This window comes from Mastomys coucha, unplaced genomic scaffold (genome assembly GCF_008632895.1).
Source record: "Mastomys coucha isolate ucsf_1 unplaced genomic scaffold, UCSF_Mcou_1 pScaffold6, whole genome shotgun sequence".
NCBI classification, from domain to species: Eukaryota; Metazoa; Chordata; class Mammalia; order Rodentia; family Muridae; genus Mastomys; species Mastomys coucha.
In genome coordinates, this window is record NW_022196912.1 from 105,530,643 (window position 1) to 105,548,585 (window position 17,943).

General features: G+C 39.1%; 1 protein-coding gene across 4 annotated transcripts in view; it reads right to left on the bottom strand.

Moving 5' to 3' along the window:
- Cep128 (centrosomal protein 128) overlaps window positions 1-17,943 on the bottom strand; it is a 389,783-nt gene that overhangs the window by 276,960 nt on the left and 94,880 nt on the right. For all 4 annotated transcript variants that reach the window (XR_004114433.1, XR_004114432.1, XM_031356808.1 and 1 more), the window contains exons 12-14: window positions 16,498-16,572; window positions 14,314-14,446; window positions 10,278-10,429 (exon numbers count right to left, since the gene is read on the bottom strand). Coding sequence is in view for 2 of the 4 variants with exons in the window: in XM_031356808.1 (XP_031212668.1) it covers window positions 10,278-10,429; window positions 14,314-14,446; window positions 16,498-16,572 (360 nt within the window). In the remaining 2 variants the exon portion in view is untranslated. The remainder of the gene's footprint in view (window positions 1-10,277; window positions 10,430-14,313; window positions 14,447-16,497; window positions 16,573-17,943) is intronic.

Sequence of the window (17,943 nt, forward strand, 5' to 3'; positions counted from 1 at the left end):
ATATATATATATATATATATATATATATATGCATGCATGTGCATATGTATATAGAAACATATATGCATATATAATATACATACGTATTTGTAGACGGGAGGATAGGTGTAGATACATATATATACAAACACATAGACACACACACATATATATAACATATACCTATGACTTTATGTTTATACATACTGTTAAATGTCCTACAATTAAAGAATGCACTCTATAGAATTATACAGATGTTTTTAATATAGCCATTTAATGGACCATAAAGAATAAATTTTATTTATTATTATTATCATTATTATTGTTGTTATTGTTATTACTACAGAGGGTAAACATTTGTATATTTTTATTAAGTTGATTTCAAAAATAACTGTTTAGTTACAAATCTCTGGTATGAACACAAGTGTAACTGACAATATTTTTCATAAAATCTCCTCAACCAAAAAAGTACCACAATGCAGTTTCTAGAAACACACTCCAGTGCAAAGTAGTACGTATCTGAACACACTACAGCAGCCTCTGGTGCTGCCATGCAAATCTTTGCTCATCACAAACATAAAAACAGTAGTTCTAAAGCGAGCAGTGGTCAACAAGCCACTGGAAATGAGATTCATATAAGCAAACAACAATCAACCTTATTAACATCTGCGAACAAAGGCCCCCTAGCACACTCCTGAGCTGGGCTGGGTGAGGCAGGGAGGAGGGAAGTGGGTACAAATCAGAGCTGCAAAGCAGATGTAATCCATTTGGAAGTACAACAGAGATCATCTTCTTGTTCCCTCTGTGCCACCACTGGCAATCAGAGATTCCATGTGGTCCTGTGGTGGACACTCAGTCTGTGCTGCTGGGGGTCTTGCAGTGTCATTTCCAATGCTTGTTGGAAGTCCAGGCAGGTGGTAGTAATGATAACAACTCCTAGGGTTAGAAAAGTATCTACAGCAGTTCTTCCCACACTACGCATCAAGTCTAACCGTGACTGACTGGACAAAATACCTAATGATTTACGAGGATCTCATCGGAAATTCCCAGATTCCCAATTAGATCATGCCCCACTTGCCTCTGACATGCTATCACATGCCTTGACGAACTCGCTCACTTCAGGATAATTCCAGTGTTTTATGAACCCATACGGAAAGAACAACTCATCAATTGTCCGGTCAGGAGGACTATGACAAGCCTCTTTGAACAAAAGAACTCAAATCAATCAGAGCATTTCTGTACCTTTGAGACATATCTACATGACGATAAATTAGGCCATAACTCACGGAGGTGGTAATATATAAAGCTTCTTTCAAAGTACAGGAATGGCGAAGTAAAACACACACTTAAAATCTCGGAGCAAATTCTTACCTCAAGCAAAACACACACTAAACTGATTCAAATTTTTAACAAGTTACAGAGAAAATGAAACATCAAGGGCCACTTTGGTGCCATGTCAAAAACAGTTTCACATAACTCTCTATTCCTGGCATATTAATTCTAACCACATCACTGTTATCACTTTCTTCATAATAAGCAGACAGACATGACACTGATCCAAATACTAGGTCCCTGAAGTCTTAGTGATTAAAAAAATAATTGTTTCTCCACACGTCCTATGAGAACATGTTTCAAATAGCTCCTTGTACTTTTTAATGAAGCGTCTTATGAAGCTTAAGCAAAATACAGGAAATAATGTCCAATTAATTAAATACATTCATCTCTGCGAGGAAATATTAACTCGTTTCATTAACTGTGATGCTCATTATACAGATTTTAAACACATATTTCTTCCAAATGTTTAAGGCTGAACTCAGGGGGGCATACAATTAACTTCTAGGTCCCAGCAATGCACGAGGGAAAGCTGGCCCTAGTACACATATCTTAAAGGACATTTATATTTTTCTTTCACACTCCATTAGATTGATAATTTTAGCCATATAACTCCTGATTTTTAACTCAACACTTAGAGAAAAGAAGATTCGGGGCTGGTGAGATGGCCTGGTGGCCACGAGCACTTGCTGCACTTGCCTGAGTCCCAGCACCCACGTGGCAGCCCACAACTGTCTGTAACTCTAATACCAGGGCTCCAGTGCCATCTTCTGACCTCTGTGGACATCAGGCACACACAAGGTGCACATACATACATTTAGGGAAAGCATTCATATACATAAAATAGTAAACTAAATATTTTAAAAAGTAAAGAACAGAAAATATAGGAATATATCTATCCAGAACATAAAACTATTCTGTTCTTTAAGCGGATTGGTTGGGGATCCTTCTGAATGAAGTAGAACAAACTTGCTACAACTTTGCTGAGACATGTAGCAGATCGATACAGGCATCCATGAAAAACGTGTACCCAGAGCTCACCAATATTGATGGAGTTACAAAGATGTCTAGGACAAACTGCATAGTACAAGTAAAGAACATCACACACAACTTCATAACATAACGTTCACAATGAGAAACTCAATGTAAGCTAGCCTGTGATGCAGGGCACCATTATGGGGCAATGCATTATATTCCAATACATTGTTATGAAAGATGGCTAAGGCTGAATTGACAAAAGTTTAATGGTGGATAAGATAGCGAGAGAACTGGATGAGCCAGATGTTTGATGGGGAGCTGAGAAAGCCAGTATGTCAGAAGATCCCAGCTAAAGGCTTAGTCATCTCAGATAATATAAACTGATCACATGATGCAGACGTGACATCAGACACAGCACACTGCACAGAAATATAGGCTTAAATGAAGTGTTCCATCCAATTCACTAAATTATTTTTTAAAAGGATAGAGAGTGAATCAGAAGCACATTAATATACATATTATCAAAAAATCCCATTTCATCAAAAAATTATAACATTTTGAAAAACATAAAGGTATGGCCCATAAATTAAAAAGAACATAGAAACAGCCTTTGAGGGAGTTCAGATGTTGAACTTATCAAAGACATTATGTCAGCTATTATACTCAAAAAGCTAAAAGGAAACCATTTTTTGGACGAAGGTATGATGATATCTCATCAAGTTGATTTCTGAAATACCCAAGGACTCCATATGCCTAATTCTATTTCCTAGATGTTTCTTTTCTTCCTGTGTTTGTTTTTTGTATTGTGATGAGTGAATACCAGACCCTGTATGACAAATCATATAAATAATACATGGCTCTAATGTATTAGGTGATAACTTCCTTCTCAAAATGCTTACTTTTGTTGGTTTATTCAATGAGCCTTCCTTAGTTAAGGTGCTTTTAGTTCAAGTAAATGTTTTCATTGTAACTGAAAAAAAAATTAATACAAATTCTTACCAGCTCTTCTGCAAAACCCTAGTACACCAGTAAAGGCAGTATCTACCTGGTTCTCTAACACAGAGCTGACTAAAGTTTGCCTGACTATAATTCTATCATTAGCAATCCCCTTAAAAAAAAAAAAAAAAAAAAAAAAAAAAAAAAAAAGAGGCTGTATATTTGATACAAAGCCAGGCTTTTCCTAAGGGAACTAGGGCAAATTAAACCCATTCATGGATTCAGGAAAGAAAATCACTAACATTTCATATTGTTTAGTTAGCCATGTTATTTATCAGCATCTAAAGCACCATTTTCAGAATATATATATGTATATATATGTACACACATATATATATAATTTAGCTTTATTTTTTACAGAGATAATTTCACTATTTGCAAACTTTAAAGAGTATAACAGGGCAGTCAACGCTTTTGCAAGGCTGAGTACAATCTAGTTTCATTTTATGCCCTTAGAGAAAGCTCCCTGAAACAAACATATAAAAAAAAATTTAATTTGCCACTTAAAATGATATGCTATCAAATTAAAAATACTCTAAAGATAAGGTAAGAATAAAGACTGCAGGAGTGATGTATGAGCAGCTGAACTTGCATGTTGTAAAGCCTGCAAAGGCCTCCTCATGTTATCTGTGCTAGCCAGGGACTTAGACACCACCTCGACAGCATCTCACTTCCTTCAGGTTACCCATCGTTCCAAGTCAAATGATTATGTCCAAAACTGTATTTTATCTTTTTGATTTCTTTAAATAGTAAACCAACCTATAACTAATATGAAGCTATCAATATTTCATAATCTGTGGTCCACATTTACTACCCCATTTCCTCGGTTTATCACTTACACAAACACAACAACAAAACATGAAGACACAAGTTTTATCCTCATATATGTCTACTTTGTTTCCAAAATGAGGACTTAGGGAAGGAAAACGTGAAAATATTCTCATCCTTGAACTATATTGTATTAAATACCTCCAAATCATAAACTTTTAAATATTAATGATGTTTTAATGAAAAAAATCAAGACATCTGCCCACTTCAACTTTCCTGACTACAAAATTCTTCATGCCACTGAGACAGTGCAGAAAACAGAAAGGCTGTCTTATTTCCCAGCTTCTTAAACTCCTAGCTTTTCATATTGGAGGCAGGGTGCAGGACTTAAACTAAACCCTCCAGGAACTCTGAGTTCTACCAAGAGATACCTTGTGTAAACTCTATGGAACACAGAGCATTTACCAACTTAACAAATTGCCACAGTGTTAGAAGAACACTAAGTCTCACCAGAGTCAATAAATTTGACCTCTATTTTTTCATAATACTCTATCTTGAATATTAAAAATTAGAATATTAAAAAAAATACTGCCATGCTTTACCACATTCACTTGGATTAGGAAAAGGCTACTAAGATTTAAACATGGAATTCCATGCACAATAATAAAGGTCTTCAGGCTTCTACCTCCCAGCATCCTGCTACTAAGAGTGACACTCTAACCAGACCTGCACAGGAAACTCAAACACCACTTACTAAGAGCGGCCTTCCAGTCTCTAGTGTACTAAAATGGGTTTCGGCTTTGGTTGTTTCACTACCCTCTATGTCTTAACTGTGCACTCTGGAACTGCAGGCCCAGGGTTTCCCTATGAATCATCATGTCAGTTGTCACTCCAACTGTACCTTCAACATTTAATGCAAGGTAATCTAAGGTGTATGTTCAGCAGCTTAGTTTCATTTGCCGTTTTTGTTTTTGTTTTTGTTTTTCTTTCAAGTTCTTAGCTGAATTTAAAAGTCAAATTTTTTCATGAAGACCTAAGTTAATGGAAGACAGAGGCAGAGATTAAATCAGGGGGAGTCACTGATTAGGTGCTTGGAACCCTTCTGAATGCAAATTGCCCATCAAGGTTAATGAGGTTCAGCCTGAGCGTACAGAAAGGAGAAATGCTCTTAGCGTTCTCCATGCATTTACAGATTTAAATTCTTGGGGAGAATTTGAAGCACAGATTACACCAACTCAAACATGGCTTCCTTCCCTTTGGATTTTCCTCCAATATAAAACAATTGCTTCAAATACATATTATCTGATATTATCAATATCAAAAGGTAATGCAATATTTAGACAAGGAAAGATTTCCCCAGAGGTTGACAGTTCTTACTGAAACCAATGTGCTTTTAAGAAGTGGCTCTGAACACTTGCTGCATAAGCGTGGCATGAGGGCTCAAGTTGAGATCCCAGCACCCTCGGAAAGAGCTGGAGGCAAGATCCTGGTGCCTGCTGGCCTCTAGTCCAACTCCTGGATCCCTGACCCTTCCTCAAGGGAATAAAGTGAGGAGTGAGAGAACAGGACTTCCGATGTCCTCTGCTAGCCTGGGCACACACATACATACACACAAGTGCATCTCTCCCTCTCTCTCTTTCTCTCTCTCTCTCTCTCTCTCTCTCTCTCTCTCTCTCTCTCTCTTTCTCTCTCTCTGTCTCTCTCACACACACATACACACACACACACACACACACACACACAAAACCACAACCACAGCAAGCAAGCAAATAATCAACCAAGCAAGAAAGAAAGAAAAGAAGGAAGGGAGGAAAGGAGAAGAGAGAGAGAGAAGGAAGGAAGGAAGGAAGGAAGAAGGAAGAAAGAAAGGAAGGGAGGAAAGAAAGAAAGAAAGAAAGAAAGAAAGAAAGAAAGAAAGAAAGAAAGAAAGAGAAAGAAAGAAAGAAAGAAAGAAAGAAAGAAAGAAAGAAAGAAAGAAAGAAAGAAAGAAGGAAAAACCAAACAAAGAAAAGAGGAAGGAAGGAGCTGAACTATACTTGCCTTCCCCACGAAGGCTCACTGCGTACATAACCCGCGTTGATGCTCCTGTGGTAGGTAGCAGAGGGAGGACACAAAGGCACACCTGAATTTTAGCCCGCACCTACACAGGAGCTCTCGATGTGCTATGGGTTTGCATTATAACCCCAGTGCATGCTGGTAAACAGCCGATGGCAAAATCTGTGCACCGCAAAATCTCCAAACAAAAGGCCATGAATATCAGAGTGAGAGCACAGGAAACAAGGCCAGCAGAATGCTAGGGCACTGAGGCAGGAGTGAGTGGGCAGATCGGGGAGTACCCTCACAGAAGCAGTGGGGAGCGGGGAAGGGATAGGGGGTTTGTAGAGTGGAAACTGGGAAGGGGGATAACATTTGAAATGTAAATAAATAACCAATAAAAATGAAAAAAAGAAAAGACAGGCAATGGGAGAAGAGACAAAAATGTAGCTAGATGGGGGGGGGGGGGGGGGGTCCTCTGGTAACAAGACGCCCTCTAATGCTAGGTGAATAAGCAAGAAGCCTCACAGTAGCCATGAAAACACAGCCCTCCAGACATGGATATTTCTCATTCTGTCTTTGACTGGTGAGTATTTCAGTTTTGAATTTCAAGATACAAAACGTTAGAGACTGCTAATGGTTCTGTAAAAAGTGCTCAGGCTCCCACAGCTTAAGTGGATGGACCAGCGCCCTTGCACCACCTCATTCTCTACTGAGCTGCACTAGAGACGGCAGCCAGTCACTGCCATCACTTTAACTGCAGGACACAGACCGCGCATTTGCCGACCACAAGACAATACCCTGATATGATGTCTTACAAGATCAAAACACCGAAGTCAACTCTGTCTTGGCGACAAGAGCTGCTGCCTTAATCCCATTGCTCCTTTTCTGACCTACTTTGAAATTTAGAAGGAATACATCCTAATATGTATATATATATATAATTATTATTATATATTAGTGATGTGGATAAAAGAATTATAAGCTAGAGAGAGTGTCTCTTATGTCTGAATACTCCAAAAAAGCTTAGGGAGGAAGGGGATAAGTTAGGACATACTCAAAAAAGACACAGAATAAGAGAAAACTGAAACGAGGGCAAAATAAAGGATGTACATTTGAGAACAGCAGAGACAGGTGGATTTCTGAGTTCAAGGCCACCCTGGTCTACAGAGTGAGCTCCAGGGCTATACAGAGACAGGGGTCTTGAAAAAAAAAAAGTTACCTACTAAACATTTATATAAGATTCCATAGAACTATAGGGGAACTGTAGTTAAAAGGAATGAGCACCAAGGATTAAACAAATCCAAAGACCACTATCTCACAAACACATTCTTGGGCTTGGATAATTATCTCATTTTGTACATCTTTTTTGCTTATTTGTTTATTTGTTTGTTTGTTTGATGCATTTGATATTTTAAAAGTAACTAAAATAAATGGCCCAAAGGAGAAATGTCAGCCATGCAAGTATAAAGACCTAAGTTCAATCCCAAAACCAAGTAAAAGTCAGGTGTAATTACATGTTTGCAAGCCAGCACTGGTGGGGGGAGAAAACAGGTGGCCCCCAAAGGATGACTGGCCAGCCTAGCTACATCAGAGAGCTTCAAGAACAATGAGAGAGCTGTCTCAAAAATACAGTGGAAGGCCAGCAAGGTGACTCAGTGGCTTTGGAAAAGGGCTTGCTAATAAGACTAACAACTTGAGTTCACCCTGGGACCACATGGGAGAAACAACTGACTCTTCCAAATTGTCTTTGGACCTCCATATACTTTGTGGTATGTGCACCTGTAGATACACACACAATAAATAAGTAAATACAGAAGTAAATAATTTTGTTTTTTAATATGTTCTTAACTGAAACAGAATTATATCACTTTCCCTTGTCCCTGTGCTTCCTTCAGCTCCTCCCACACCCTCACTCATTAGCTGAAAGTCCTCCAAAAAGAGAATTATTGGAAAGCAGGGTGTGTGGTGGTGGAAAAGAAAAACTCCCTCAGTTTTGGGAGGGAATAACTTTAAAGATGCTTAAGTGGCTACATTTACTTGGTGCAGTTAAGAATTAAACTTGTCAATTTTAATGTTGCTGTTACATCTAAAATAAAATAAAATTCCATTCCTCTACTCTCAAGTTGGTATGCTATTTTTCTTCTATTGTTACTCATGCATGTGCACGCGTGCACGCACACACACAAACACACACACATACACCAGCAACTAAAGGAGGTCAACTGTCATTTGCTTATAAAGTACATAAGGCAACAAGAGCCCAACAGTTCCGAATTATCTATCATTTTGTAAAAGTGCAGGAGAAACTGCTTGGCATTGGACTGCACTGCAGAGGTAGTCTCAGCTGTCGGCAGCTCTACCTTGGGGATCACCAACCTTTCTTTCTCACAGAGCAATACTAGATATCGCTCTGAGAACAGAGCACAAGGTAGGAAAATCAAACACAGCACAAGCTCAAGTATTGTTAAATCCAAATCAACTGAGAGAAATATAAATCATTTTATTGTTAAAGGTTAAGAACATCTTGTAATCCCAGCACTTAGATAGCTACAACAGGCCAGGCATGTGGGGGGGCCAGCCTGGGCTATGGAGTGAATCTAAGGCCACTCTGGTCTACAAAGAAAGACCGTATCTCCAAAGCGGGGCGGTGGAGAATGGCAGAGAAGCTGGGTGCTGAAAAGTAAAACTATTTTCCTGGAGATGAATACTTCATCTTTGTAGGGAGGGAAACTGTTTCAAGAGCTAGGGAAAGACAATGAGCGGTACTGGGTATGTGAACTGAAGCCTCTCTCCAGCTGCTTTGCAAACCAAACCCTCCAAAACTAGTCTAGCCTGTTGTGAAAATCACTCCCACAAATTACTATTAAGATGGAAACAGAGAAAGTCAGGCTCCTTGAGACCATCAGGAAGCTACTATCAACCATTTTTAAATGCCCATGAATTGCAGGACTTCCCACAAACCATGCAATTTCTATAACAAGAAGAAACAAGAAGAAACCAGGGGGAGGAGAACAGTAAGAAGAGAACAAGGCCCAGGATGTGGGCAAGAACAACCAGCAGGCTTCTGTTGCTTTTTCCCTTAGATCCTTGTTGTCTGTTGTGTTTGCTGCACTCTGTTTTAGCCCTACTTCTGCTCAACAATCCAATGCTGGCACTTTTGTCACCAGCATCAGGGGCCACACTAACACCAAAGCCTGGGAAGCAAATTTTAGAAGTCAGATTGTCTCATAGGAGCTATTTCTGGTATTTATTAAATGTCTGGAAAGTGTTGAAAAGAGTATGCCAGTATTTCTTTACTATCTCTGTGATCTAAACCTTGAAGCAAATCCAAAAGGTATTTTTAGTAACATGCTGACAAGATAAAAGAGAAACTCAGACTGAAGAAACATTCAGTACTTCCTTTGGGTTATATGAAGTTAGGAGCTGTGAGCATCAATTTTCTACCTTTCATTATGATTATGGAAACCCTTCAAATGCGGCAACTTATTAGAAGACAACCGCACTAATAAACAGATGCAGGGGGAAAGATGATACATATCTATTTGCCATCTATGTTTGATCTAATTTGCATAATTAGAATTAGAATTAAGTTATTTCCTTTCGTGAGGTCTTTTTCTTTGATTTTTAATATATTCTGATAATTACCTCATCTATGCTAGATAAAAGACATGGGAAATGGCAGCTGCCCACTTTTGCCTCTCTCAGTGTTACCCCACATTCATGAGCACCCACAACTGCAGTTCCTAGAGGCATGGCAATGCAATCTACCACAGGCAAACAGCTCAGATATGGGACTCTGAAGCATTCCAAAGAAGAGATATTACTCAGTTCTTCTCACTCTGTCATCTGCCACAGTCAGCCCCCAAATAAAACACTGCCATCTCAGAGAAGAACCCCTTCCGTGTGCAGGACTAAGAGTAACTTCGAGTTTAAAAAGAGGAAAGGCTTTCACTATGAAATAATGAAGGAAACTAATAAAAAAGACCTTGTTTCATAGACCCAAAAGAAAATCCAAGCTCTAAGGAGGGGTGACATAGGAGTCAATTAGTTATTAGCTTAATTTAATATTATTTGCCTCCAAAACTAGCTCTCAAAATAATACAATTTTCTATTAAAATTTCTTTAAGCAATTCCAGTTAATCGAATTAAAACTGTGTTTCAAGTGGAGAGTAAAGGTCAGCTGTCACCTCAATTTGCGCTGCCAAAGATGCTTTCTCCTGGTCTTTCCGTTCCATGCACCGCTTCACTTCTTCTAACTCAGAAGCCATGGAGTTGAAGTTCAGCTGCACTCGCAGATCTGCCATCTGCTTCTCCAGATTCAGTTTCTCCCGCTCTACTCCTTAAGAGGTAAATGTAAAGCTCGGTGGTTACTCTCTATTCCCGGGGAATATGTACTTTGTAACAGTTATTAACTTGGTGTCTAAAGCCCTAGCTCACATCATCCCCTCACCCATCTCTGTGATCCATCATCACAAGCCTCATTCCCCCGACACATTTGTGAGCATCACTCAATACCACTCCTCAGCCTTCAGCAAAATCAAGTACACTATCAAGTCGTACATAGTTCTCATATCTACATGGGCAGCTACGCCATGCTATTTAATGTCATAGTAATATTTTCAGTGATTCCCAATTTCAGTTATAACTTATTTCAGGACACTATTAAAAAAAAAAAAGCACTGAAGTCAACGGACTGACACAATGAAATGTTGTTCTTCTCAGTAGTCTCCATAAGCCTGTTACTCTCTACTCACTAATTCTCTCCCTACTCACTAATTCTCTCCCTACTCACTAATTCTGAAGTCTATACCTGAAGTTGTAACATCGACTAATATACATTTACTATTTAATTCAACACAAATCGCTTGGTGAATGAAACAAAGAACAGTTTATTATTATGTTCTTCACATATGAAGATGGGTAACCTAAAAATCCATTGTCAATAAGCTTGCATTATAAGAATGGAAAAACACACAAAATGCTTCCTTTACTCTAAAATATTAGGAATTAGGATATATGCTAACAATTTAAGACTACTGTTTTTCCAATAATTTTCTTTCCAGAAAAGGAATAAAGCAAATACGATCAAATCAGATTTGTAAACATATTCCATCCTGAGAAATAGTAAAGTGCTTAAAACTTCATATTGAAAGAGAAGACATACTGGCTCTTCAACAGCATAAGAGCAGCCTGACAAATGACAATAGGAAGGTCACAGTGAACTAAGGAATGGGGAACTAAGCTGTGCTTACACAATAGATTCACATTCGACCAGGCTGAAAGAAATGGTATTGGAGTGTTACCCTGGATTACAAAACAGCATGAAGTGCTGGCTACAAAACAGGGTTCAATATTCAGGTAGGTATTAGTATGAAGCAAACCCACTAAGCAACAAATACAGGACAGGGAGAGACAGAGGCAGCAAGGAGCTCATCCATAGTTTGCAGGGACTAGGACCTTCAAATTTATCCCAAAAAGTATGTGATACACTTTTCATGATACATACAGTGTGGCTACCTACTACTAAATACATATTGTATAAAATGTACAGGAACAAATGTATAAATATACATCATAAAATATTTATAAATTTGGAATGTATACATACAGAATATAGTAACATTTTTAAACATAAAATGCTAATATAGATAGACATTATATATATCTATATCATATACAATAAAATGTTTCACAAGATTAGAGTATTAAAACATTAACAATAAAAGAAAAGAAAAATTATGCTCTCTTCACACCCCCAGAGGATTGTTACATACATGCCATCTGGGAGGATGGCACACATCATTACAGGACAGCTAACTACAAGCTCAAGTTTGCAAAAGACTTGTGTTAAACTACCGAACACAGTTACAATGTAGAACCTTGGTAAAGCGACTAGCTCAGGAGAGACCACTCAGCTGGGTGCTTAGTGCCAGGTGTGAGACTGTGGTAGTTACTATGAGTATGGCTTTGTTGTAAGTGCTTTGCTAGCTGACTCTCACAGATGTGCATTCTCGTGTTGACTCTCGTGTTCATCCTAGTTCACCCTCTGCATCCTCTCTCTCTCCTCCTCCTCCTCCAGCCTCCACTGGACTTGGGAACTTGCCCTTGCCTTTTCCTTCTCTTCAGTCTTCTCTCATCACACAGTCACCCAATGTGTTTTTATGTACCAAAGCTATGGCCACGTGTAGCCCCTGCATCTGAACTTCCTGGCTGCCCAATCTGGGAAAACCACATTTATTTTCTTTAATCACTGAAGTGAACAGTGAGCTTTCTCCCTAGAACAGTTCCATGAATAAGGGAGACAACATGCAGGGAATAACATAATATCCTTTATATGATAAGAATCCAACGTACTGTAGAAGATAGTTTTCGTGAAGATAATAAGCTGAACAGCTCTTGTCTTAGAAGGGTGAGCAGTAGTGTAGAGGAGAGCGTGTAGAGGAGTCAGAGCACAGAAAGGCATGGTGCAATGGAAGGAAGAGTGAGCTGACACATGTCAAAGCTGGGGCGGAACAAGGAAAAAGAGGTGACAGATTGGAGAGCTATCATAAGCCATGTAGTGACACAAGCCTGTAATCCCAAGAGCCAGAGGATACAGCAAATGATCCTAGCTGCAAGGCCTAGATCATGGAGAGTATGATCTTCTCTCACAATGTGAAAGAAAATGAGAGAGACGGGGACAGATACATAGCAGACCCGAGGTAGGGACCGATTAATGAGTAGAGAGAAGAAATAATTTCACATGTTACTTTGTGTTTTAGGCTCAAGTATCTGGAATGGGAAATGAAACCATCAATCAAGATAGGAAGAGGAAATTTGCTTTTTACTTAGAAAATACTTCATTTCAGCAAGAACTTATTTATACAATACCATGTACCAAAAAAAAAGAAAAAAATCAATGTTTCCAGACCATTATGGCTGTCAATTTCTGCACAAAGCCTACTCGACAATGTAAATTGGGATGCTTCCTCCCAAAGCTGACAGACAACACAGTTTCCAAAATTTAAATATTTTAGTTACATGAATATATATATATATACATATATATATAAAGACCTGTAATAGCAGTATGTTATCTGTCAGAGAGCAGCAACAGCTTTTGCAGGTTTTTTCAGCCATTGATACAAAATTATTGAGAATTCCAGCAAGACAAAAAAAAAAAAAGGATAAAATGCAAAACCCCAGGAAATAGCAAACTTCTCTTTCTCTACTCTCTCTCCAGTGGCTCCCTGGCACTGCCCTGTTTTATCAGTTTCTCAAGTAACTCCTAGGGGTAGAGCACTCTAGAACAGCTCCATTAAAAAAAGGATAAGGCATGGTCAGTACCATGCCACAAGACAGGAACAAGACACTTCCCACTCACAGAGATTTGAAAAGTAATGTCGTATATCTACATAATACTGGTGGACATAATTCCAAAGGCATTAGAAAACCACGCTTGGAGGAGAGGATGATTCAGTTGTAAATTTGTTAACTGTACATTCTGTGGATCAACACATAGAAAGAACCAACAAACAATTCCACCTGATTGGCTAACGTCAGGAGATTGAGTAGGAGCAGACGCAGGTGTGGTTCTTAGCAGGATAGCTAAAGCCTAGGATTAAATAGCTCCTCAAGAGAAATACTAAATATGAAAAGCCATTAATAGAATACTAGGCAAAATGAGCCTTGGAACACTGAGCATGAACAGAGGCATAGATGAGGCAGAAGAACAGAACGGTTCGGGGGCAAGAACATCAGTAGAAGAGCCTTAAGAACCAGAAACAGTCTAATGAGGTAAGAAACAATGATGCCTCTGCATTTGACTGTGATCAGTACAAAACCAAGCTGAGACTAGATTCCGCCCCCAAGATCCTAATATTAATTGTTCATATGTTAAAAAATTAGGGGGGAAAAGAAAGTGATAAAATAAAGGTACATTTACATCTTAATTCCAAAGACACACGGGTAAGGAAAAGAATAGAAAAATTAAAACCTCATCAAAACCTTTGGATGGTCTTTCTTAGACAACACCCAGGAGACAAGCAAGGAATTTCCAGGAAACTGGAAAGAGACAATGGAATGTCTCTTCAAGCAGAAGAGACATTCAAATCAGATTCTACAATATGGCCAACTTGTTGGAAAACCTTGTAGATGATTAAGAAGTTTGAAAAGATAAATTAAGCATGACCTGAGGAGTGCACCTCTAGGGATGGGAAGACACATCCAGCATCTAGGTTATACCTCTTCTAAACCTCCGGTCATCCCCTTGATCATCCTGGTGGCTTAATGGTTGCTTGGAAATGCAAGATATTTGATGCTGCAAACCCCTTTGGTCACCTTCTGCTTTGATAAGTTGTGTATGCAGCTCTTCTACCTAGAGCAAGTCAAAAATTAAACTGTTATCAACTTTCAGAATCAGGAAACAAACAAACTCACAGATTACTATAAACTGTGTCCTGGGGGGAAACATCCACTTCTAATGAACTACTGTAGTACAATAAAACCAGCTTAGTGCTCAGGTGGTCGCACACACAGCAGAGCAGGCTTACACCCTATGTTTTTTCATTCTTCCATGCCTTTTGCAAAGGATGTCTTTCCCTCCTCTGTGTTCACAGTGACAAACACCTTCAATTTCTCTTAGTTTTCCCTTTCTAGTTCTGAGAATTTAACCCAGAACCTTTTTGAGGGAGGCAAGAGTGCTACCACTGAGCATCATCATCATAATTGTGGTGCTTTGAATAAGAACGACTCCCACAGGCTCATAGACTCAAAGGCTTAGGGAGTGGCATTAGGAGGTGTGGTCCTGCTGGGGTAGGTGCGGTCTTGTTAGAGGAAGTATGTCATTAGGGTGGGCTTTGAGGTGTAAAATGCTCAGGCCAGGCCCAGACTCTCTTCCGGTTGCCCTATGACCTAAACATAGAGCTCTCAGCTCCTTCTCCAGCACCACGTTGCCTGCATGCTATAATGCTTTCCATCATAAGGACAATGGACTAAAGTTCTGTAAAATGTAATCAATAACGGATTAAATGCTTTCCTTTACAAGATTTCCCATGGTCATGGTGTCTCTTCACAGAAACAGAACACTAAGACACGAATCTAACTACATTTTAATTCTTTTGAATTGTTTCTGTCAGACAAGTTTTTCTTACATATCCCAGGTTAGCTTCTTACAGCAATCCTTTCTGCCTCAGCCTCCTGAGTGCTGGGATTACAGGCATGTGCTAGTGCGTCTGGCTCCAACATATCTGGCGTTGACCTCAGTTCACTCAGTTACTACTCTTCAACACTTATCTATTTTCTTACTGTTCACCCATTTTCTTACATGGAAACATGCTATGCTGGTTATTCAATGAAGAGTCAAATGAAGGAATTGTGACTTAGCATCTTATGATATCAAAATAGACCTCGGGAAAGCAGTAGACCATGGAACTGTAAGCTTCTGAAGCCATGGGCTATTCATTTTGACTTATATACAGGGAGACTGACAAATTGTCTACCATATAACAAAGATATTCCTAACAAATATAATCCAGTTAGCAATGGAAAAACAAAGTCACAATGACAACCTGCTTCAAAACTGACATTAAAGATTACAAATTGGCACTTTAAAATATAAGGAATCAGCATGGAATTAAATACCAAATCCACCAAACAAATTGTGACTTCTACCAACATGAGTGCCTCATGACCACTGACATGGAACAAAGTCAATAACTGTGTTTAAAGGCTCTGCAAAGCAAGTGCCTTTCCAGTCCCACTGTGAGCATGCAGAGCGACTTCTGAACACTTATGACAGCAGGCACCCTGGCCTGCAGAGCATGTCGTGTAGTTGAGATATGACATCTTGTTGCCCAACAGAAGGAGGCACATTCTGATTTAGTAAACACAGAGGGAGGGGCAGTAAGAACCATATCCGCCTCATCCAGTGCACATAAAATGACCACTTAAAGTTACTCGATGTTAGATATCACAAGCTCCCAGCTGCTACTAGGGTTAATGGGCTACAAAACACTGTGTCTAAAAAGGAAGCCTCGTCTGTGGCTGAAAGGAGCCAGGAGGCATCCTGACAACAGAGCAAAGGCAGTGATAGATTCAAAGTAACCTAAACATGCAAAGGTCTGCTCAATCTATTTTCCCCTTCCTCCTTATTCTCCAGTGCCTCCTTGAACAGAACTGTGCTCCCAGGAAGTTTTATCTTACACATCCAGTGTACTTGTTCACTGTTCTGCGGAGAGAGATAAGTTAGAGCAGCAGTCAGCAAAACACATTGTCACAGTGGGAACGGGGCCTGGCTTTTCGGCAAGCTCTCTGAATCTTCATATCTGCATTCTGAGCTAACATACATGCCCTAAGGAGAAAAATTCTAGAGCTAGACTCAATCCACATTTAATGAAACAGCAGACTGTCTTAGGTTGATAAACTCACCTGATGCAAAAGCGTTTCTCTATTGCCTTCAGATTGAGTCAGCAGTCTGCGCGAGATCTCCAATTCCTGCTCCAGCTGAAATTTAAACAAGATAAAAACATGGAAAATGAGGCATAAAATAACTGGGTCCAATGGACAAAATGTGCCCAGTGGGTCACAACTTAAGAAGAAAATAGCAAAATTGTTTCCAGGAGATACTCACAATGAGGGGGATGGCATTTTACCATGAACACACACTGAAATTCCATTAAAATGATGTTAATTACCTAACAGTAAGGGGGTTGCATGAAGCCTCCTAGATGTCTGAGACCTAAACCGTCCTCATCTCAGCTATGATCTCAGATCCCTGCCCTTACCCCAATCCTTAATTCATCTCTACAATGGTCATTTTACCAGTCTCCTGAGATTCCCCATCCAGTTATCAATAATGTTAATGAAATCCAAAAATAATGTTTTCTTGCACAAGTGTGGTCAACTTTACTAAATTAAAACAAGACCAACAGTGATCTAATAATTCAAAGTACAGTTTATCTAGCATGACCTCTTACAGTTCTGATATTCAAATATATTCCTATATTTTTAAAACTTCTAAATTCAAAAAAGATTGAGAATTTCATTAATAATATTGACATTAGGTAAATACCATAGAAAATACAGTTAGCTGAGCAAATATCCTAAAAATTCAAAATATATCTACTTACTTAATGGCACAGTATGCAATAAGATAGAACATAATTTTCTAATTTTTTTTATTTATGTGCTATACTTATTTATATTTTAAAATATAAGGTAATATCAAAAATTTGTGTTAAGGTGTTTTTGAGGGCTTAAATATATAAATTATTATTATTTTTGTTTTTTAGATATTTTCTTTATTTACATGTAAATTTCTCCTTTCCTAGTTTCCCCTCCAAAAAACAAAGAAACAAACAAAAACAACAAAAACAAACCCCTGTTGCCTCCCACTTCCCCATGCCTGCCACCCCGCCCTCTCCCACTTTCTGGCCCTGGCATTCCCCTACACTGGGGCACAGAACTTTCACAGGGCCGAGGTCCTCTCCTCCTATTGATGATTGAATTTGCAATCCTCTACTATACACATGCTGCCTGAACAATCAGACCCCTCCATGTGCAGTCTTTGGTTGGTGGTTGAGACCCTGGGAGCTCTAAGGGTACTACTAAGTTCATACTGTTGTTTGTCCTAAGAGGCTGCAAACCCCTCAGATCCATTGGTCCTTTCTCCAACTCCTTCACTGGGGACCCTGTACCCAGTTCGATGGATGGCTGTGAGCCTCTACATCTGTGTTAGTCAGGTGCTGTCAGAGCCTCTCAGGAGATACCTATATTTAGGCTGGCTTGCCCTTCCTTCAGTCCCTGATCCATAGTTAATCTCTGCAACTCCTTCCCTGGGTATTTGGTTCCCCCTTTTAAGAAGGAATGAAATGT